Genomic DNA, 19714 nt, shown 5'->3' with positions numbered 1-19714 from the left:
CCCAGGTGGCGTTGTTATATTTATTTGTACCCTACCTACCATACGGTCACACACGGCTCCTCGTTGTTTAATCCTTACTTATTACATTGTCAGGAAAAATACTTAGATCTTTACATTTTGTTCCTATCCCTGTTGCGAGCATCCTCACAGCCCTGAGTCCATTGTCACATATTAATCCAGCTCGGCTCTTTTCGGCCTGATCTAGGCAGGGGAAGTTTATTTATAGTGCACATTTCATGCACAGGGCAATTCAAAGTGCTTCATATTTACATACAATTTCAACAGATAGATAAAAAAGATCACATCAATCCATAAAGCACGAATACGATGATAAATGACATGAAAAGCAAAGAGTGCAAGTCTTTCAGTGACAGATGCACAGATAAAAAGAACTGTTTTCAGCCTGGATTTGAACATTGAGAGAGTTGAGGTCTGTCCCACATCTTCTGGGTGTCTTTTCCAGATTATAGATACTTAAAGTCTACTTGGCTTTCGAGCATTTGCTCTTGATGCTGACACCAGGTACGAGGCACCGCACTAGAATTGTTTTCTCCAAGGACCAAAGTTGAGCAGAAAGTAAACAGGCTGCTGGTTTGTTTGAGAAGTTAAAAGACGGCCCTCTCATGCACGTGTGATTTAGCATTTTACAGGATTACATGATCGTAAGCTTTGTCTCATGTTATCATCATTTCCCCTTTCATGCACATGTTTTTATCTTACATCCCAACATTGTGTGTTGCAGAACTCTGCTGGTGAGCTCAACTCTTCCTGTAGTGGGAAGGACCCTCTGTGGAGCCCCTCCTCCATGTGCGGTATGGCCACGCCTCCATCGTCCAGAGGCATGTCGCCCAACCTAGAGCTGTCCCACAGCTCCTCGCACCTGCCTAGCCGCTTTCACTGCACATCCGGTACAGAGCAAACTATAGCATCAGCATGTTGTGTTACACTCCTTACACATGTCGTTAGGGATTATCCATAATTATACCATGGTCGGGGTGAATACTCGATTCTGATTGGCTGGAGGGTGTCCAGGATGAGGGTGTTTAAAAGTGATATACCACACCTAGTCCGGCAATAGTTTAATCACGTTCTTTCCGTTTGTTAAAGCAGTACTAAGTAACTCTTCCCCCTAGAGGCCATAAGGTGTAGTAGCAAGTTACGATTTTTTTACTTATTAATTGTCTTGGAGAGTAAACAGGAAAGGTGAAGGGAGAGAGGGTTACTGTGCATCCAATTATACAATGAAAATATTTTTTTTCACTCAAACTTGGCTGTAAATACTGTGACGTTAGCCCGCAGTTAGCTTTGCCCGTTAGCATGTTAGCTTCTTCTTCGTGATTACATTAGTGTGTATTGCTTTCTCCGGACCGGTGGCAGTTAAGTTGCAAACATGGTTTTCTGGCCAGAGACACCAGGGGGCGATGAAAGACCCTCCAGTCATCCCATAAACACTTGTATCACCCCCACAGGGACTACGGAGAGGATTTATTAAGGTAAACAAGTTACTTAATACTGCTTTAAGTGGTGATGTCACAGCTCTACTTCCGGGTCCGCAGATGTTTTTCGAGAAACTACAAGAAACGTTTTAATATCACAATCAACATTTGTGAAACTCAACAGAGAGTTACTGAACAGACTTATTTATCAGGCCCATTAGCCAAAAATGCTGTACCTACTGCTATAAAAGTAGTATTTACCAAAATCCCTACGTGTTAGCGGAGATAAATGCTAACAGCGCAGCAGCTACGCTAACCCCGGCAGTAGTGACTTAAGTAAATATTACTTTTCTAGCAGTAGGTGCGGCATTTTTGGCTAATGAATCTGGGAAATAAGTAGGTTCTGCAACTCCCCATTGAGTTTCAGAAATATTGACGGTTGTGTTTAAGAGTTTTTTCTGTTTTTTTCTGTTAGTACCCGGAAGCGGAAGTCGTGACGTCACACTTAACAAACGTTTATCACTCCACTGCAGTTCTGTCCATAGTAATGATAAACATTTGAGCTGGAATTAGCTTGAGGTAAAACAGATGTGAAAAAAAGTGAAATAACTCCTGCCTTGGACTATAAAAATGGGCAAACAGGCCCCAATGAACAGTTTCAGTTTGTTGGACCATGGTATAAGCGGGATAACGCACTTCATTATTAGAAATAACTTCACACCTCTGCATCGTCCAGTTATTTCTGATAACGGACACATCGTCGGGCATTATCCCTTAAAATAATAGGCCGCCGTTTTTACATACTCTGAGATGTTCTTACCTTAGCTTTGTTCTTTTGTACCTGTCTGGTGTTCACCCGTGCCTTCTATCACGTAAACACAGCACAGACGGCGTTAGCATTTAGCCTCTCCCTCTCTCCTCTATAGCTCAAAAACAGGTCAAGATAGAAGCTACCAAGCTCTTCCACGTTTTCCCTATTTAAATATGGTTACGTGAAGTGTTCCACTACAAAGTATAATTACACAAAATTAAACAATGTGGATTTTCCAAGCGAATAGAAGGGGGGACTATATTGTAAGTCGTAATAATACCAGGAGTAGTTCGAAATTTGCGCAGTAATATCTTCACTTTACTGTGCGGACGCCAAACTACTCCTGGTATTTTTGCTACGATCCACAACAAGTATGTCCGAGAGGTAAACACATCTACGAGAAATTCAACCCAAATTCAACATCCTGAATGATAGAGTCCACAGGTGACGAGCTTCAGATACCTTGGCACCCATCTCTAGGAGGACCCGACATGGAGGACAAACCAGGGAGCTGGTGAAGAAGGGTCAACAGAGGCTCCTCTTCCTCCAGGCCCTAAGGAAGGGTTAGTGCTAGATGGTCTGCTCCGGAGGGACGGTCTGCTGTGAAAACGTGAGATATCATGACACAAATTAAGGTTAGGGCCAGGGAAATGGTCAAGCTCTTAACTCCCGCCTGAACCCAGAGGATCTTTTTCCTCACGTCATCAGATTTTTTTCCCAACATTTTTTTGTTGGGTATTCAACTCATTTTTGTAACTTTTTTGTCATTTTTTGTCACATTTTTGTCATTTCTTCGTCCATTTTTTCGTCAATTTTTAATCAATTTTTTGTCACATTTTGTCACATTTTTGTCACTTTTTTGTAGTTTTTTTGTAATTTTTTTATCACATTTTTGTCATTTTTTCGTCAATTTTTTGTCAATTTTTAATCCATTTTTTGTCACATTTTTGTCATTTTTTCGTCATTTATGTGTCAATTTCTTGTGACATTTTTGTGACATTTTTGCCACTTTTTCATAAATTTTTCGTCACTTTTTTGTCACATTTCCATCATTGTTTTCGTCTCAGTTTTGTTGCCATTTTCACAGCTTTTGGATTGGGGTAAAGCCAAACTGGAGAAAATGTGCTCGGTTCAGGTGGGAGTTAAGGGGTTAACCTTAAGGATTAGGGTTAGGATTAGGATTTTTTTTTAATTTTTAGACAAACCAACTCATAGATCTATACAAACTCACAGCAGACCGTCCCTCCGGAGCAGACGATCTAGCACTAACCCTTAGGAAGGCTGCTTTACCAGCGAGCCTCCTCACCAACTTCTACGGTAGCATTATCAAAAGTGCGCTCACATGCGGGTGCACAGTGTGGTTCTCTAGTTGCTCCTTGAAGGAAAAGAAGGACCTTCAACGAGTACTCAAGTCTGCAGAGGGATTATTGGCACTCCTCTACGTTCTCTTGAGCACATTTATGATGACACACCACCACTCCTGGCAAACGATTCCAACAATTCTAAATCTAGAAATGTCCAGCCGCGTCAATTTTGGGGGACTACAACAAATACTGAGGCTGAGCTGTTCCTTAATAATGCATAATCAACTGTACTGTGACAAATTGGGAATGTGTGTGTTCCAGGAGGCAAAGGCACGCCAGCCTCCAGCACTCCAGCCACCTCCTCGCCCCCGCCTTCTCTGTCAGACGACTTCCCCGTAATCTCCTTACCCGCCAGCACGGTCCAGTCCAGTCCACCTCGGAAGGTGAGCTCGTCGAGATGAAATCATTACGTTGAAAAAAAATACATAAATTAATTGTTTTTTTTAAACAAACATTATTGCAATATCTTGAGAAGGATTATACTTGCAGAAAAGTGCAAGTGTGATTCCCAATGTAATTTGTGTTTTATATTGGATTTAGAGAAGAACATTCTCAAAAGTGAATTATTTTTTATTTCATTCATTCATATTTCATTTTTTAGTTCATGGGATTACTAAAAAAAGACATTGTAAACTAATGCCTGGGACACATTAGACTTGAGAATGCTTAAGATTTTAAAACATGATACAAAATGCAATGACCACACAAATGGTAATCTCTCACTCGTGTGAAGCCACACACTAAACTGTTCGGATAAATGCAAGATACAATAGAAAAGTGTCCAAAAGGGTACACACCCTAGTTCCTAAGAGGGGTGGGAACCTCTGGGTAGCTCACGATTCGATACACGATACAGGGCTTACGATAATGATTATCTCACGATATGCCGACACTGCAATAATCGATATATTGCCCAAAAATAACCTACGATACATCACAATGAAAAGAAACATGCTACTTTTAACCTTTATTTTAACATACTACACTTTATTCATCATTTACATTTCTTTTTATGTGCTTTATTCCCCTTTTTATTCGTCTATAAATGATCCATGTCTTACACACTGAAAACGGGTCTATAGATCTGTCTGTGACATCATTTCCATTTAAACAAACAAGAAACCACAGTCCTGTTTAAAAAGGAATAAATCACCCCCAAATTAATGGTATTCATAAATCTAAAAACTATCATTAAAAGTAATTTATTTGTGTGTCCGTTTGGTCCAAGTGCTTAAAACTGTAGTGCTGCCCCCTGCTGTCCTGGCTGAATTCTTGATCATTGTTGGCCTGTATTAACTGTAAAATCAGTGGCGCACTGCTGCCTCATTAATATGCGTGATGGCGTGGAATAAAATGTATCCGTATCGTCCCGCAAAATATCGTGATATATCGGGAAATCAATGTATTGTCACACTCCTAGTTCCTAATATCGTGTATTGCCCCCTTTAGCATCAATGACAGCTTTGAGTCTTTTTTTGGAAGTTGTGGAGAAGGTAGGGCTGTGCAATTAATCGAAATTCGATTACGATTTCGATTACAACAGTAAACGATTACAAAATTAGCATAATCGCAAAAAATCGATTATAATTGTTTTTTTTCAAAACAATAATTTTTTAATTTTTGTATTTTTGTCTTTTTTTGATGGATTTTTGTCACTTTTTTGATGAATTTTTGTCACTTTTTTGATGGATTTTTGTCACTTTTTTGATGGATTTTTGTCACTTTTTTGATGGATTTTTGTCTTTTTTTTTGATGGATTTTTGTCTTTTTTCTGCTGGATTTTTGTCTTTTTTTGAAGGATTTTTGTCTTTTTTTGATGGATTTTTGTCACTTTTTTGCTGGATTTTTGTCTTTTTTTGAAGGATTTTTGTCACTTTTTTGCTGGATTTTTGTCACTATTTTTGCTGGATTTTTGTCTTTTTTTGAAGGATTTTTGTCACTTATTTGCTGGATTTTTGTCATTTTTTTGCTGGATTTTTGTCATTTTTTTGATGGATTTTTGTCACTTTTTTATGGATTTTTGTCTTTTTTCTGCTGGATTTTTGTCACTATTTTTGCTGGATTTTTGTCTTTTTTTGAAGGATTTTTGTCTTTTTTTGAAGGATTTTTGTCACTTATTTGCTGGATTTTTGTCATTTTTTTGCTGGATTTTTGTCATTTTTTTGATGGATTTTTTCACTTTTTTGATGGATTTGTGTCACTTTTTTGATGGATTTTTGTCTTTTTTCTGCTGGATTTTTGTCACTATTTTTGCTGGATTTTTGTCTTTTTTTGAAGGATTTTTGTCTTTTTTTGATGGATTTTTGTCACTTTTTTGATGGATTTTTGTCACTTTTTTGATGGATTTTTGTCACTTATTTGCTTTTTGTCACTTTTTTGCTGGATTTTTGTCACTTTTTTGCTGGATTTTTGTCACTTTTTTGATGGATTTTTTTAAAGGCAACAAATAATCGTTTGAATAATCGTGATTTCAATTATGACCAAAATAATCGTGATTATTATTTTTTCAATAATCGAGCAGCCCTAAGGTTCGGTATATAATCTAATTGTAAAAAGTGAAAAACCTTCTGTTCCTGTAAATTACGCCCATCGTGATCCCAGACTGCAGAAGTTTGTAAATGATAGGAAAGCGTGTATTCTGGCTGGCCAGGCTATACTTTGCATAGGACTGGCTGAAGAGATGGTAATGAGAAACGTAATTGAAGTAATAATTGAATGAATCGTGCAAAATATCATCAACAAAAAAAAAAATAGACCGCACTAGTTCTTGTGCACGGGAAACTTACTTTGCTGTAAAAACCATGATAAATCTTTGTTTTCAGGATCGAAAACAAGGAGAAAACAAACCTGCCCTGGTGCGACAAGAGCAAGTGAAGGAGTTAGAGAAGAGTGCAGAGGTCTCCACGAGCCAAGGTTACATTTGGCAACATTATCATCTCGCTGCAACACACTGCCCCATGATTGCAATCCACCGTGATGTGTCTGTGCTGGTTTTTTCAGAGCGCGGAGCGGCTGAGAATGTCTCCATGACGCTGAACGAGCTGTCGGTTTTCATGAAGAAGCAGGAGATGGAGCTTCAGCTCAAGCCAGAGAAGGAAAAAGAGGAGGGTGAGGGGCATCCTTGTCCTATGAATGAAAAAGTATTTGAGAACAGAGGTTTGTGGTCAGGGTTTCCACGGGGGATTTAAAAGCATTAAATGTCGCTCAATTTATACAGTATAAGTTCATTGAAAATGCCAAAATTATAGTCTAAAACATTTTCAGTAGCAAACAAAAAAAGAAGCAGTGCAATAGGCTATGTGCTCGTTAAGTGGGAAGTTTCAGTTTCGCTTTCCATTACATTGTTACACTTCTAGTCTTTGGAGATTAAATATGGCATTAAAAAGCTTTACATCTGTATAAAACCTTGTTGTTGTTTTCCCCAAAAACAACAGCATATTCAATATAATGGAGGAGGACAAAACAAGTTTCAATTCACTACTACTAAATAAAAATCATAAAGATAAAAAGGGCGTTTAATTAAGGGGAGACACTACAGGCAAAACTCAATTTTTTTCAGTTTTCAGGTTTTGGGCCAAATTGGTCTCTGAACATACAAGCTTTCACCCGGAAACAGAAAATATGCCTAATCTTCACAATAACATGTTTAAATATTGCGCTGATTCAATGTTCCCCCATAGACTTATATGGGAGAATGCAATTTCAAGGCCTTTTTCTCAAAACACATGTTTCTGTCATTGTGGCGACACTATGTCCACGTCAGTCGGACCTAAAGACTTCACATTTTCCAGCCTTGGACTGAACAATATTTGGAAGATTTTTTCAGAGGGATTTTTTATTATTTAATCCCTTAAGCCCCATTTATTGAGTTTTGAAGGACAAAAAAAAGGCGAAAATTATTTTTTTTTACAAATTTTTACACTAAAAAACAGCTTATTTTAAAACTAAACAAAATATCCAAAATCCGCTCTGAAAAAGTCTTGGTAACTCATTCATCAATAAAATGAAACCATACATTTGAATGTAGCTCTATCCATTATTCAGATTTTGTCGCCGAAAAGATGGGAAATTTGGGGCATTTTTAGGCATAAAACACCTTGTTCTTATATGAAAAGATAAAATGTATTTTTTTCACATTGATATCTGTAAATATACATTTTTTCCCTATTCACCTGCCGTGTCTCGCCTTAAATAAACAAATGAATACAACCACTAATAGTTTTGAGAAATAAAGATTGTGGACAGTTATTATTGCATGAACTACTAAAAGACATCAATTCTGTTTTGACTGTAGCTGCGATCACCGAGGAGCTCCGGAAGCTCACGGAGGACAAACAGGAGCTGCCGGGCTTGAGGGGCTTCGACTCCCCCTTCTACCACACGACAGAGACCCTGACAGGCTCCCAGGACAAAACCCTCTCCAACGCACAGGCGGGCGCCTCCAGACGGGACCCTCACTTCTCCTTATTCTCTCCGGACAAGGCGGACAGCGTGACGAGCGGCCCGTCCGACGGCAGGCCTTCTGACCTGGAGCAGTCCTGGCCCTTTCAGTCCGGCTTCACCCCCATAGACCATCACCTGCACCGCAGCCCCTCCGCACCAGTAAGCCCCGCCCCTGACCTGCTGTTCACTACTTTTATCGCATGTACTCAGATATCCGGGCACTGAGTGGAGTAATCTTTTCTTTTTGTCATTAACTAGGTTGCATTTATTATAGGCTTTTACTCGGGGTTTCTGTGGGGCATTAAAAACAGTAATAGCCATTGAAAGAATTGTGCCAAAATCAAGGCTTTAAATGTTGCTCAACAATTGTTTCTGTATAAGTTAGGGAGGCACCGATACCACTTTTTCAAAAACCGATACGAGTACTTTGATTTAAGTACTTGCCAATACCGAATACCGATACGAGTACAAGGCATTTTCTTCAACATTCTTACTTTTTTCACAGCAGATTGGTTTGTAATTAGTAACTTTACTCATGTACATTTCCTTAAGTAGGCGACACATTTAAGAGCAGTTATATTAGAATTGTGCTGATGCCATTTATTTATTTTATTTTCATTCAATATCATTTTTAATTTTTATTGCACTTTATTACACAGACAGAAAAGTCCATGTCCAAAAGCTCCCCAATGCCTGTGCTTTATTCATATACAGTGGGAAAAGAAAGTATTTGGCCAAAATCCAATAGAATGTCTATGTGAAACTGACCAAATACTTTTTTTCCCCACTGTATGTATTTTTATTAAACAATAGTATTGAGATGGTTATTTAAATGGTCTCTCTCGTGTGTTTGTAGTAACTTAGCAAGTAGCTACAGCGTTTTCATTGTTCTGCTGCGGCTCATTTTCCCTCAATATAAACATGCTGTATGTCTTTACTTTGGATTTTCTGAGGACTTTTTAGTCGCTGGGTTAGTTTTTCAGATGAATACCTGGGCATAAAACGGCGTCAGAATGGCCAAAACTGCTACTAGCCGCGAGTTAGCAACATTAGCTTGTATGTTGTAAACACTGCAGACGCTGCAGCTCTAACAACATTTAGCTCTGGTTAAATCCAGCTCAGACTCTGGTTTAGAGAGCGCAGTCTGTAATAAAGTCAGCTCTATGTGGATTATTGTGTTTACACTAAAAAATTCTCCAGTTTGTTGCTATTTTCTCTCCTCAGCTGAGAGCTGCGCCTCGTAGCTGCGCTGCCTGGTCGCACGTCAAATGGTCAATCTGTTTCTGGTATCGGGACCTCATGAATGAGTACGAGTATGAGTTCAAGCATGTGGTATCGGTATCGGTGCATCCCTAGTATAAGTTCATCGTAAAAACCAAAATTATGGTCTAAAATGCTGTTTAGGCGGAACTTTTCTTAGGCTCAAAAGTTTCCCGTTTTGTCCAAATCTCTTTCCTTTGTTTGACGAAATGTTTGCAAATCTGAAGAAATTTGAGTGATCCGTCTTGTGGCTCTGACTCTATTATGCACTTACACTTACACTCTGCTTATCTACAATGCACGGCACAAGAACCAAAACAAAGGCTCTGATTGCACGTGTTTTTCTTGGGGCAGGGCAGATTGTGACCATGGGATATTTGCATTGGAACTTTTGAGAAAGGTGGAGGTCAGTCTAAGTTAACATCAGACAAAATAGCTTTTTATGAAGAGAACTGTCTCCTGCTGAGTGCTGTTTGGAAATGAATGTTCAAGCTATCAATCCACATTACAATAGTATTTTTTTAGTGCTTTGAAATAACTTCTGTCAAAAGAGCCCATTTTATTAGCCCTGTTCAAATATAAAACTTTTATGTATAAAAAATCAGAATTGATAAAGAACCAGAATCGAGTGATGGCATTGATTGAAGCGTTTTTATTTACCGTCATTTTTGGACTATAAGCTGCTACTTTTGTCACACACCCAGAACCATGCGGCTAATTAAAGATTGTTATGCCCTTATGCCTGAGTCCGTCCACAATATCAGGTTTTCAGCCCTTTTCCTACTTCGACCATGTGATGCTCCTCCTCTCAGAACAGTTTTAACTCACAGTGGGCTAAATAAGTAGTGTGGGCTCCATCTTTTGTGTAAAAAGTACGGAAAATGTAGCACAGAGGAGAGGAGAATGAAGCTACAAGTGGCCCATGCTACAAGTGCGGCCTATATATGTCATTTTAACCCTAACCCTAACCCTAGCCCATTCCTTTTCTTTAGTTCCAATAGTGTGCTCTGTAATGGGTTGAAGAGAGCTTTGCCATTTTGCAGACATTTAAATTGTCTTACACTCAAGCCTGAAATGAAACTAAATTGGAATAAATCTCAAGAAAGATGTGTTAAAATGATACAAAATGACACATGAAAGACAGAATGTCAATAAGGCATCAGTGCAGTCTCATTGTATATAATAATAAAATCTGATAAATGAACATCGACATTTGTTTTCGTGACAGGCCTACGCCCCGGACGACGACACCGCCAAATACGGCATGTTCTCCCCCAGCCCGTGCAGCAAAACCCCCCCGGCGCCCGTCCCGTACGAGTCCTTCTTTGACCTGGCCCTGCCCCGCGCCGCCTCGCTGTTTGTGGGCAAGAAGACCTCGGAGGCGGCGCACAAGGCGGCCATCGAGCGGGTGCTGCAGCAGAGGGAGGAGGGGCTGGAGGACGGCGAGGAGGAGGGGGTGATCCAGGCGTCCCCCCTGGAGGTGCTGGATCGACTGGTGCAACAGGGCAGCGACGCACATGACAAAGTGCTGAAGAGGTGAGGACGTTTCTCCACCTGTGGCACATGGGCCATTTCTAGTCTCCTGGTTCATTCATGTTTGCTACTACTTTTAGGCCAGTTTGTCCAAAGTCCTCACAAAGTCCCTACTTGTGGTTCCTCAGAGCGCAAACTCAGAGGAGACCGAGCATTTTCTGTTTTTGAATGAGCTGCCTCTGTATATTAGACTGGCTGTCTCCATTCCTGTTTTTAAGAGACGCATGTTCTCCTTGGCATGTAGCTAGTTTGGAAGTTGACTTTTACTGTACAAATTTCTCTCTTATGCCACTGTGTTTTTGTATTTATGATTGTATTTTTATATTGCCTTTTTTGTACAGCACTCTGGTCAACGTTGTTGTTTTTAACCTCTTACCACCCGCCTAAACCGAATGCCTTCTGTCCTCTTTGGCTATAGGCCTGTGTAGCACCTCATTTGAAAGCTAATGCTGCGTCCACACCAAACGTGTTTTGGGGCCTCCAAAGCGTCAGGTTTACATTTAAAATACATGGAGGACGCGCCTCCGGGGGGCGCGTTTTGAGGTTTTTCGCGCTTGGTGAGCTTCTGACGCGCCTCCAGGGCGTCGAGCGCGGCCGACGCTCGAGTTGGGAAATTTTTTTCTTTTTGGAGAAATTCGCGAGCATCGACCAATCAGGAGCTTTCTCCCCATAGTGACGTACGTTGTAGCTGAGCCACCGGGGCAGATTCTACGCCGGCCCCACAGAAGTAAACAAGTCACAAGTCACGGACGTTTAGCTTCATTGTGAACCGGAGCTACAGCTGTTTTGGGACTTTCACAAAGACACACATCAGTGCTTCTTTATGTAAACACCCAGGACTAAAAGCGGCGACAAGAAAGGTTATTTCAGTGGCTGAAGCTGCGCTGGGAATGTGTTTGGGCCTCGAGGCTGCCTGTTGTAGCATTAGCACCCGAGAAAGCTAATGCTAAGCTAATAAACATGCACAAACAAAGTCATTAAAGAACAATGATCACACACTGAGCTGGGCTGATGTTGTAGTTTATTACTCACATCATCTACAATGAGCTCCGGGAGAAAACCATAGCTTGTTAGCTCAGTTAGCTCAGTTAGCTCGGTTAGCTCAGTTAGCTCAGTTAGCTCAGTTAGCTCAGTTAGCTCAGTTAGCTCAGTTAGCTCAGTTAGCTCGCATTGAGCTCCGGTTTTCTCCCATGAAAACGAGCATTATGCATTAATAACGTCAATGAAACCGTAACGACATAGAGCAGCTTTATGACGATCACACACTGAGCCGGCCTTCACGCATTTGTGGTTTATTGCAGACTTTTAATCAACAATGAGATGTAGCAGGTGTATTTTTCAGGCAGAGCTACTTCCAAGATGCTACGAACAGACTCTGAGCTGACGCGTGGCCAGAGCGTTTTGACGCTCGGTGACATTTGTGACGAGCGTCTGACTTTAGTAAGCACAAGCGTCCAATGACGGGCTTGAGGCGCGTTTTTGACGCCCCAAAACGCGTTTGGTGTGGACGCAGCATAAGACCCACAAAACTGATCTTTTTCCTTGCGTTGTTGCTGTGTTGTGTCACCTTTTTTATGTTTTTTTTTTGTCACATTTTTGTTGTTGTTGTTTGTCACATTTTTGTTGCGTTTACATCCTTGTTTTCTACTCATTTTTTGTGGTTGTTTTGGTGCTTCTTTCCCCAAGAAGCTTTTTGATTAGTGTAAAGCCAAACTGGAGAAAATGGGATCCGTTCAGGTGGGAGTTAAGCGGTTAATAGTGCTTTATAAATAACGTTGATTGAATTGGAGTGCCTTAATGAGAGCACAAAATCTAGCCTAAATATTGAACACTTAACATGGGCGTCTTGTAACTCACGCCCCCATTATTTGAGTTCCTGAACAATAAAGTATTATTCGAGCCAGGGGGGGAAAAAAATATGGATGTCAGCTCAAAAAAAAAAAAAAGTCTTTATCTATTTACCTGCGAGCGCCTCCATCGCCGTCTCCTAACGTTTTCAAACGCTGTCGTCTTTTCCCTCAGATTACCTTTGCCGAGCAAGTCAGCTGACTGGACCCACTTTGGAGGTAACAGCCTTCCCTTTGCTTCGTCACACACAAAAGTGGATTTGTGCCTGAGCGGTTATTTGTCACGAGCGCGCCAACATGACCAGTACACTGGCTGAACCCGGCCGGGCGCTGGGGAAAAAAAAAAAAAAGAAAACGTTCCCACACAATACAAAGCTTGTCTTTCTGCGGCTCTTCGGTTTGTTTACCAGTCGGACCCGAGCGGCAATCGCATTATCTCCACAACCGCAGCGTTTTTGTCACAGCTTTCTGCCAGCGTGTTAATTACAAGCCCAATCTAATTAACCCTGTTTACTGATCATTGGAATTGAGGCTTGTGATTTATGATGTGGCTTTGGAGAATAAGGGAATGACTTCTTGACTTGAATATATGGAACTTAAAACATTGCTTTTTTTATCTTACAGTTAAGAAACAATTCTGATATTAGAAGCCAGATCTAGAAAAATCACATCAAAACTTTATTATGAATTATTTTAAATCAATCATGAACTTCTTTGTTATTTAGTGATAATAAACTGACTGAAATTGTGACCCAAATGAAGGTTATAGCAACAGCATAGCAACTGAAATCAAAGGAGTGTTGTTGCTAATGCACCTAAAATGTATAATTGCTACAGACTTTGGGATTACATGGATATGAGTCACTTATCATTTAACTACAGCAGTTTCTTTCGGCATCTGTGTAATTATTCAATGAATTTTATATTCAGCCTGCTGCCATGTAAAGATCATTGGTGCTGATGAAGCTTTGCAGATGAGATACGAAATGTGCAACACTCACTAACAAAGTATCTTGAAGTGCATACAAACGCAAATATATTCAAGTTTTAGTGGAAATTTGCCCCGGCTTTACCTTGATCTGGCTTTTTTTTTGTGATATTCCATAAAATTCCAACTTCATTAGTGTAAAATTCTGATTAATATTTACCACAGGTGTTTTTCCATCAACCCAATGGGTATAGGAAAAACCTAGACCGCCTATATTTCTGGCTCGTCTATATCATGTGAAATTCAGGCTTTGAAAAGATTATTTTGCTTTTCTCAGCATTAATATTTTATGTTTTAAAGCAATACTAAGTAACTTGTTTACCTTAAGAAATCCTTTCATAGTCCCTCTGGGGGTAATACAATACTCCCCCTGGCCAGAAAACTTGCAACTTGACTGCCACCGGACCGGAGATACCACACTAATAGAATCTCACCCTCTAATAGAATCACAAAGAAGAAGCTAACAGGCTAACGTCACTTTAAACAGTATTTACATTGTGTAATTGGATGTACAATATACGGCTGTGCAATTAATCGAAATTCGATTACGATTTCGATTACAACAGTGCTGGATTTTTGTCCTTTTTTTGATGGATTTTTGTCTTTTTTTTTTGATGGATTTTTGTCACTTTTTTGTTGGATTTTTGTCACTTTTTTGATGGATTTTTGTCACTTTTTTGATGAATTTTTGTCACTTTTTTGATGGATTTTTGTCTTTTTTTGCTGGATTTTTGTCATTTTTTTTGCTGGATTTTTGTCACTTTTTTGATGGATTTTTGTCACTTTTTTAATGGATTTTTGTCACTTTTTTGCTGGATTTTGTCATTTTTTTAATGGATTTTTGTCACTTTTTTGATGGATTTTTGTCACTTTTTTGATGGATTTTTGTCACTTTTTTGATGGATTTTTGTCACTTTTTTGATGGATTTTTGTCATTTTTTTGATGGATTTTTGTCATTTTTTTTGCTGGATTTTTGTCACTTTTTTGCTGGATTTTTGTCACTTTTTTAATGGATTTTTGTCACTTTTTTGCTGGATTTTGTCATTTTTTTGATGGATTTTTGTCACTTTTTTGATGGATTTTTGTCACTTTTTTGATGGATTTTTGTCACTTTTTTGATGGATTTTTGTCACTTATTTGATGGATTTTTTTGATGGATTTTTGTCTTTTTTTTTGGATGGATTTTTGTCACTTTTTTGCTGGATTTTTGTCACTTTTTTGCTGGATTTTTGTCACTTTTTTGATGGATTTTTGTCACTTTTTTGATGAATTTTTGTCACTTTTTTGATGGATTTTTGTCTTTTTTTGCTGGATTTTTGTCATTTTTTTTGCTGGATTTTTGTCACTTTTTTGATGGATTTTTGTCACTTTTTTAATGGATTTTTGTCACTTTTTTGCTGGATTTTGTCATTTTTTTAATGGATTTTTGTCACTTTTTTGATGGATTTTTGTCACTTTTTTGATGGATTTTTGTCACTTTTTTGATGGATTTTTGTCACTTATTTGATGGATTTTTTTGATGGATTTTTGTCTTTTTTTTTGGATGGATTTTTGTCACTTTTTTGCTGGATTTTTGTCACTTTTTTGATGGATTTTTGTCACTTTTTTGATGGATTTTTGTCACTTATTTGCTGCATTTTTGTCACTTATTTGCTGCATTTTTGTCACTTTTTTGATGGATTTTTTTAAAGGCAACAAATAATTGTTTGAATAATCGTGATTTCAATTATGACAAAAATAATCGTGATTATTATTTTTTCAATAATCGAGCAGCCATAGTACAATATCCCTCTCTCCCTCTAGGGGCAAGAGTTACTTAGTACTGCTTTAAAAACTGAAATCATGTTTATGTAGGATTATGAGTTGGCCTGGAGCTCCCACTGCAGGCAGCAGTGTGTTTGATCGTGATAGAATGGTGTATACAAGTTTTTGCTTTTAGCTAATGGCATGCATACAAATCTAGGCACTGTGATAAACAGAGTTTGAGCGCACAGAATGTGGAGGACAGGATTACTCCAAACTACATGAATGAAGTGAAATACTGTATAGAACCTTTGGCCCGTGTTAATGTGAGCGTCCTCTGCTGCCCAGGGTCAGCGCCTCTGGACGAGCTGCACACTCTGCGCAGTCAGCTGCTCCTGCTCCACAACCAGCTGCTGTACGAGCGCTACAAGAGAGAGCAGCACGCCGTCCGCAACCGGCGTCTGCTGCGGAGGATCATCAACGCCACTGCGCTGGAGGAGCAGAACAACGCCATGGTGAATCACACACTCACACACACTCACAACTGATTCAGACTCAAACATGTACAATAGGCCAGGATGAATGAGAGTGTGCTTGAGAGTGCGAGTGTGGGACAATGGATGCACTGTCCCAACCAAATCAAAATAGACCAATGATGTTCGTAATCACAGGTTAAGACATTCCCTGATGACTGCCGGAGATTCAGTGTGTTAGTATTTTTTAACAGTTTATTGTTTTGGCAGTTTGGTGTTTACATGCAGAAGTCTCATGTGTTCATTAAGATGCTCCGTCTCAAACAAATACATGAATTACTGTATTAATGTTAGACAGCACCCTTTGATATAGGGGTTACCCAAATACAAGGAAATAAAATGTGTTAGAGCTCATGGAAACCCTTTGCAGGACCTTCTCATGGTAATGTCATGATTTTTGCATTGTCTTGAAGAGGGCGCAAATAGCATTTTGGCAACTGATATTTTATTTTGACAGTAAACAAAAAAACATATCTATAGTATTTGACAAGACTCTTTTCATTCTACTTTTCTTGCTGCTTGTGCAGAAGGACCAGCTGAACCTCCAGAGTGTGGACATCACGTCGCTCAGAGAGAGCTTGCAGGTTGAGCAGCAGAGGTACAGGCAGCTGTGGGAGGACCGCGAGAAGGTGGTGACGCAGCTGCACAGCCAGATTCGACAGTTACAGCAGGGGAGAGACGACTACTACACCAAGAACCAGGAGCTCCAGGTATGCAGCGAGTCCGAAAATCGACATTTGTTTGCACATACATGACCTGCATCTGGGGGAGTTCAACTTCCCCATGGCCTTGTGTATGAAACTGTTCTTCAGACCCGTAGATTCCGCAGTCTCCTCCCTGAAGGCATTACCTTGAAGAGACTGTGATGGATGAGTACGGTCCCTGGTGATTTTCACGGCTTTGCAGTTGAGACGGGTGGAGTACATGTCCTTAATAGAGAGGAGAGGAGCTCCACAGATCTTCTCTGCTGCTCTCATGATGCGCTGGAGGCTCCTTCAGCAGGAGGCAGCGCTGGCGCCGTGCCACACAGTGATGGAGCTGGTCAGGGTGCTCTCTATAGTCCCTCTGTAGAAGAACCACACAGTGATGGAGCTGGTCAGGATGCTCTCTATAGTCCCTCTGTAGAAGAACCACACAGTGATGGAGCTGGTCAGGATGCTCTCTATAGTCCCTCTGTAGAAGAACCACACAGTGATGGAGCTGGTCAGGATGCTCTCTATAGTCCCTCTGTAGAAGAACCACACAGTGATGGAGCTGGTCAGGATGCTCTCTATAGTCCCTCTGTAGAAGAACCACACAGTGATGGAGCTGGTCAGGATGCTCTCTATAGTCCCTCTGTAGAAGAACCACACAGTGATGGAGCTGGTCAGGATGCTCTCTATAGTCCCTCTGTAGAAGAACCACACAGTGATGGAGCTGGTCAGGATGCTCTCTATAGTCCCTCTGTAGAAGAACCACACAGTGATGGAGCTGGTCAGGATGCTCTCTATAGTCCCTCTGTAGAAGAACCACACAGTGATGGAGCCGGTCAGGATGCTCTCTATAGTCCCTCTGTAGAAGAACCACACAGTGATGGAGCTGGTCAGGATGCTCTCTATAGTCCCTCTGTAGAAGAACCACACAGTGATGGAGCTGATCAGGGTGCTCTCTATAGTCCCTCTGTAGAAGAACCACACAGTGATGGAGCTGGTCAGGATGCTCTCTATAGTCCCTCTGTAGAAGAACCACACAGTGATGGAGCCGGTCAGGATGCTCTCTATAGTCCCTCTGTAGAAGAACCACACAGTGATGGAGCTGGTCAGGATGCTCTCTATAGTCCCTCTGTAGAAGAACCACACAGTGATGGAGCTGGTCAGGATGCTCTCTATAGTCCCTCTGTAGAAGAACCACACAGTGATGGAGCTGGTCAGGATGCTCTCTATAGTCCCTCTGTAGAAGAACCACACAGTGATGGAGCTGGTCAGGATGCTCTCTATAGTCCCTCTGTAGAAGAACCACACAGTGATGGAGCCGGTCAGGATGCTCTCTATAGTCCCTCTGTAGAAGAACCACACAGTGATGGAGCCGGTCAGGATGCTCTCTATAGTCCCTCTGTAGAAGAACCACACAGTGATGGAGCCGGTCAGGATGCTCTCTATAGTCCCTCTGTAGAAGAACAAGTTAACAAAACAATTCATAGATTTAGTTTTTCAATTATTTGACCAAATCTTGACAGAAAAAATGTTGGGCATTGAAAACACACGATAAACTAACAAGGGGCATGTTTATCTCTGCTGCGTTGTGATGAAATGTCCAGATCATGACTTTTCAAGTTGTTGATTTATTTCAGTTCTGTTCATCACAGAGCTCCCAAAATCTCACACAAGGTAGATTAAAGTGTCTAGTTTCGTAATTTAATTTTTCGTTTTTGGCACTCAATGCTCAATACTTATTCAACAATAATTTGTGAGGGAAAAAAACAATATTTTGTATGATATATTACAGATTTACACCTTATTTGGGTCGCAGTTTATCATCCCAGGGAGATGATCCTGAGGCCACACCAGTGAAGAACCTCTGATCTAAGATTATCCTGCATAATCATTTTTCTTTTATAAATTGATTTACTATTTCTGTGATGAGCGTCTAATCTACGCAGTTAATACTACTGAGGCTTTCTGAATGGCTTGAGGATGTGAGATTTGAGAAAGAGCAGTGAGGGATTGATTGTTGAAGTTGTGATTTTGTGTCCATATAGAACGGGACATTGAGTGACAGATCGTTGTGAGGGCTCTCGTTTTGAAATCACTGGGGATGAACTCTGTGTTTGTCGATTGTTGTCTTTACTTTTATCTTGTCGATCAAATCTTTACGTACTGTTTTATCTTTGTGTCCAGAGCAAGCTGCAGGAGTGTCAGAAAAGGATGGACGAGCTCGAGGCGGAGCTTCAGAGATCTAATAACAAAGTCTGCCACACTGGTCACCTGCTCAACCAAATGACCATCAAGGTAAATCACACTGCTCTCTGATTATATAAAGCAAAGCAGCAAATGACATGGGTGAAGAGCATTCAGCAAATTGTCAGAGCCTGGACTTGAACTCACGCTGCTGAGGACAGATTAGCCTTAACCACTAGAGGTTCACCACTACGAGGTTCAGACCTTCTTTCTGCTTATTATTTTAGAAAACGATCAAGAAACTATTTGAAACGTATTTAATCAGTCATTCCTCGGACCTTGTTCCCCGGGTGCTGGCTGCTTATTGCCCCAGCGGCCTTTAGGATGGGTCAAATGCAGAAAACACATTTCCGTACAGGCATTAATTAAGTATTCCTTAACCTAACTTAACTCACAGATTCCAGCTCCAAGACCCAAAGCCGAGCATGAACCGATTGGAGCGTAGATGGTGGCCTGTGATGATCTGATGGTTTGGTCTGGCCTTTTGTAATCAACCCCGAGTGCAGATGGACTCTGGGTTGGTTGCCATGGAGATGGTGCCGCTATTTTTGGGTCAGCGGGACGGGGGGGCATGGTTGTTTTTGTCTGGTCTCCGTCTCCTCGTCTGACCTAGACTCAACAGGAGTCTGCAAAACATGGAGCTACTTAGGTTCTCTGACATTTGTCCTGGACTTAGCTGCTCCGATCTGCTGGTGCTGCTGCAGTCGGGTCAGCAACACGACACTGTGCTCCAAATTATTATGGAAATTCTGTTTTTCCTCAGATTTTCTAAATTGTCAACTCAAATGACAGTCAGCAAGTCTTTAACTGTTAGAGCAG

At 40.6% G+C, this 19714-nt stretch overlaps 1 protein-coding gene across 1 annotated transcript in view; it reads left to right on the top strand.

Annotated features, from left to right (window-relative positions):
- Positions 1-19714, top strand: part of tsc1b (TSC complex subunit 1b) — a 64191-nt gene that overhangs the window by 28925 nt on the left and 15552 nt on the right. The window contains exons 10-19 of the mRNA XM_079581234.1: positions 743-908; positions 3873-3994; positions 6434-6524; positions 6612-6719; positions 7906-8213; positions 10543-10850; positions 12870-12913; positions 15775-15941; positions 16487-16669; positions 18836-18946. Of these exons, the coding sequence (XP_079437360.1) occupies positions 743-908; positions 3873-3994; positions 6434-6524; positions 6612-6719; positions 7906-8213; positions 10543-10850; positions 12870-12913; positions 15775-15941; positions 16487-16669; positions 18836-18946 (1608 nt within the window). The remainder of the gene's footprint in view (positions 1-742; positions 909-3872; positions 3995-6433; positions 6525-6611; positions 6720-7905; positions 8214-10542; positions 10851-12869; positions 12914-15774; positions 15942-16486; positions 16670-18835; positions 18947-19714) is intronic.

Source organism: Gobius niger (assembly GCF_951799975.1).
Source record: "Gobius niger genome assembly, chromosome: 22".
Lineage (NCBI taxonomy): Eukaryota > Metazoa > Chordata > Actinopteri > Gobiiformes > Gobiidae > Gobius > Gobius niger.
Note: the sequence above shows the minus strand (reverse complement) of the source record. Positions and strands in the feature narration are given on the sequence as shown.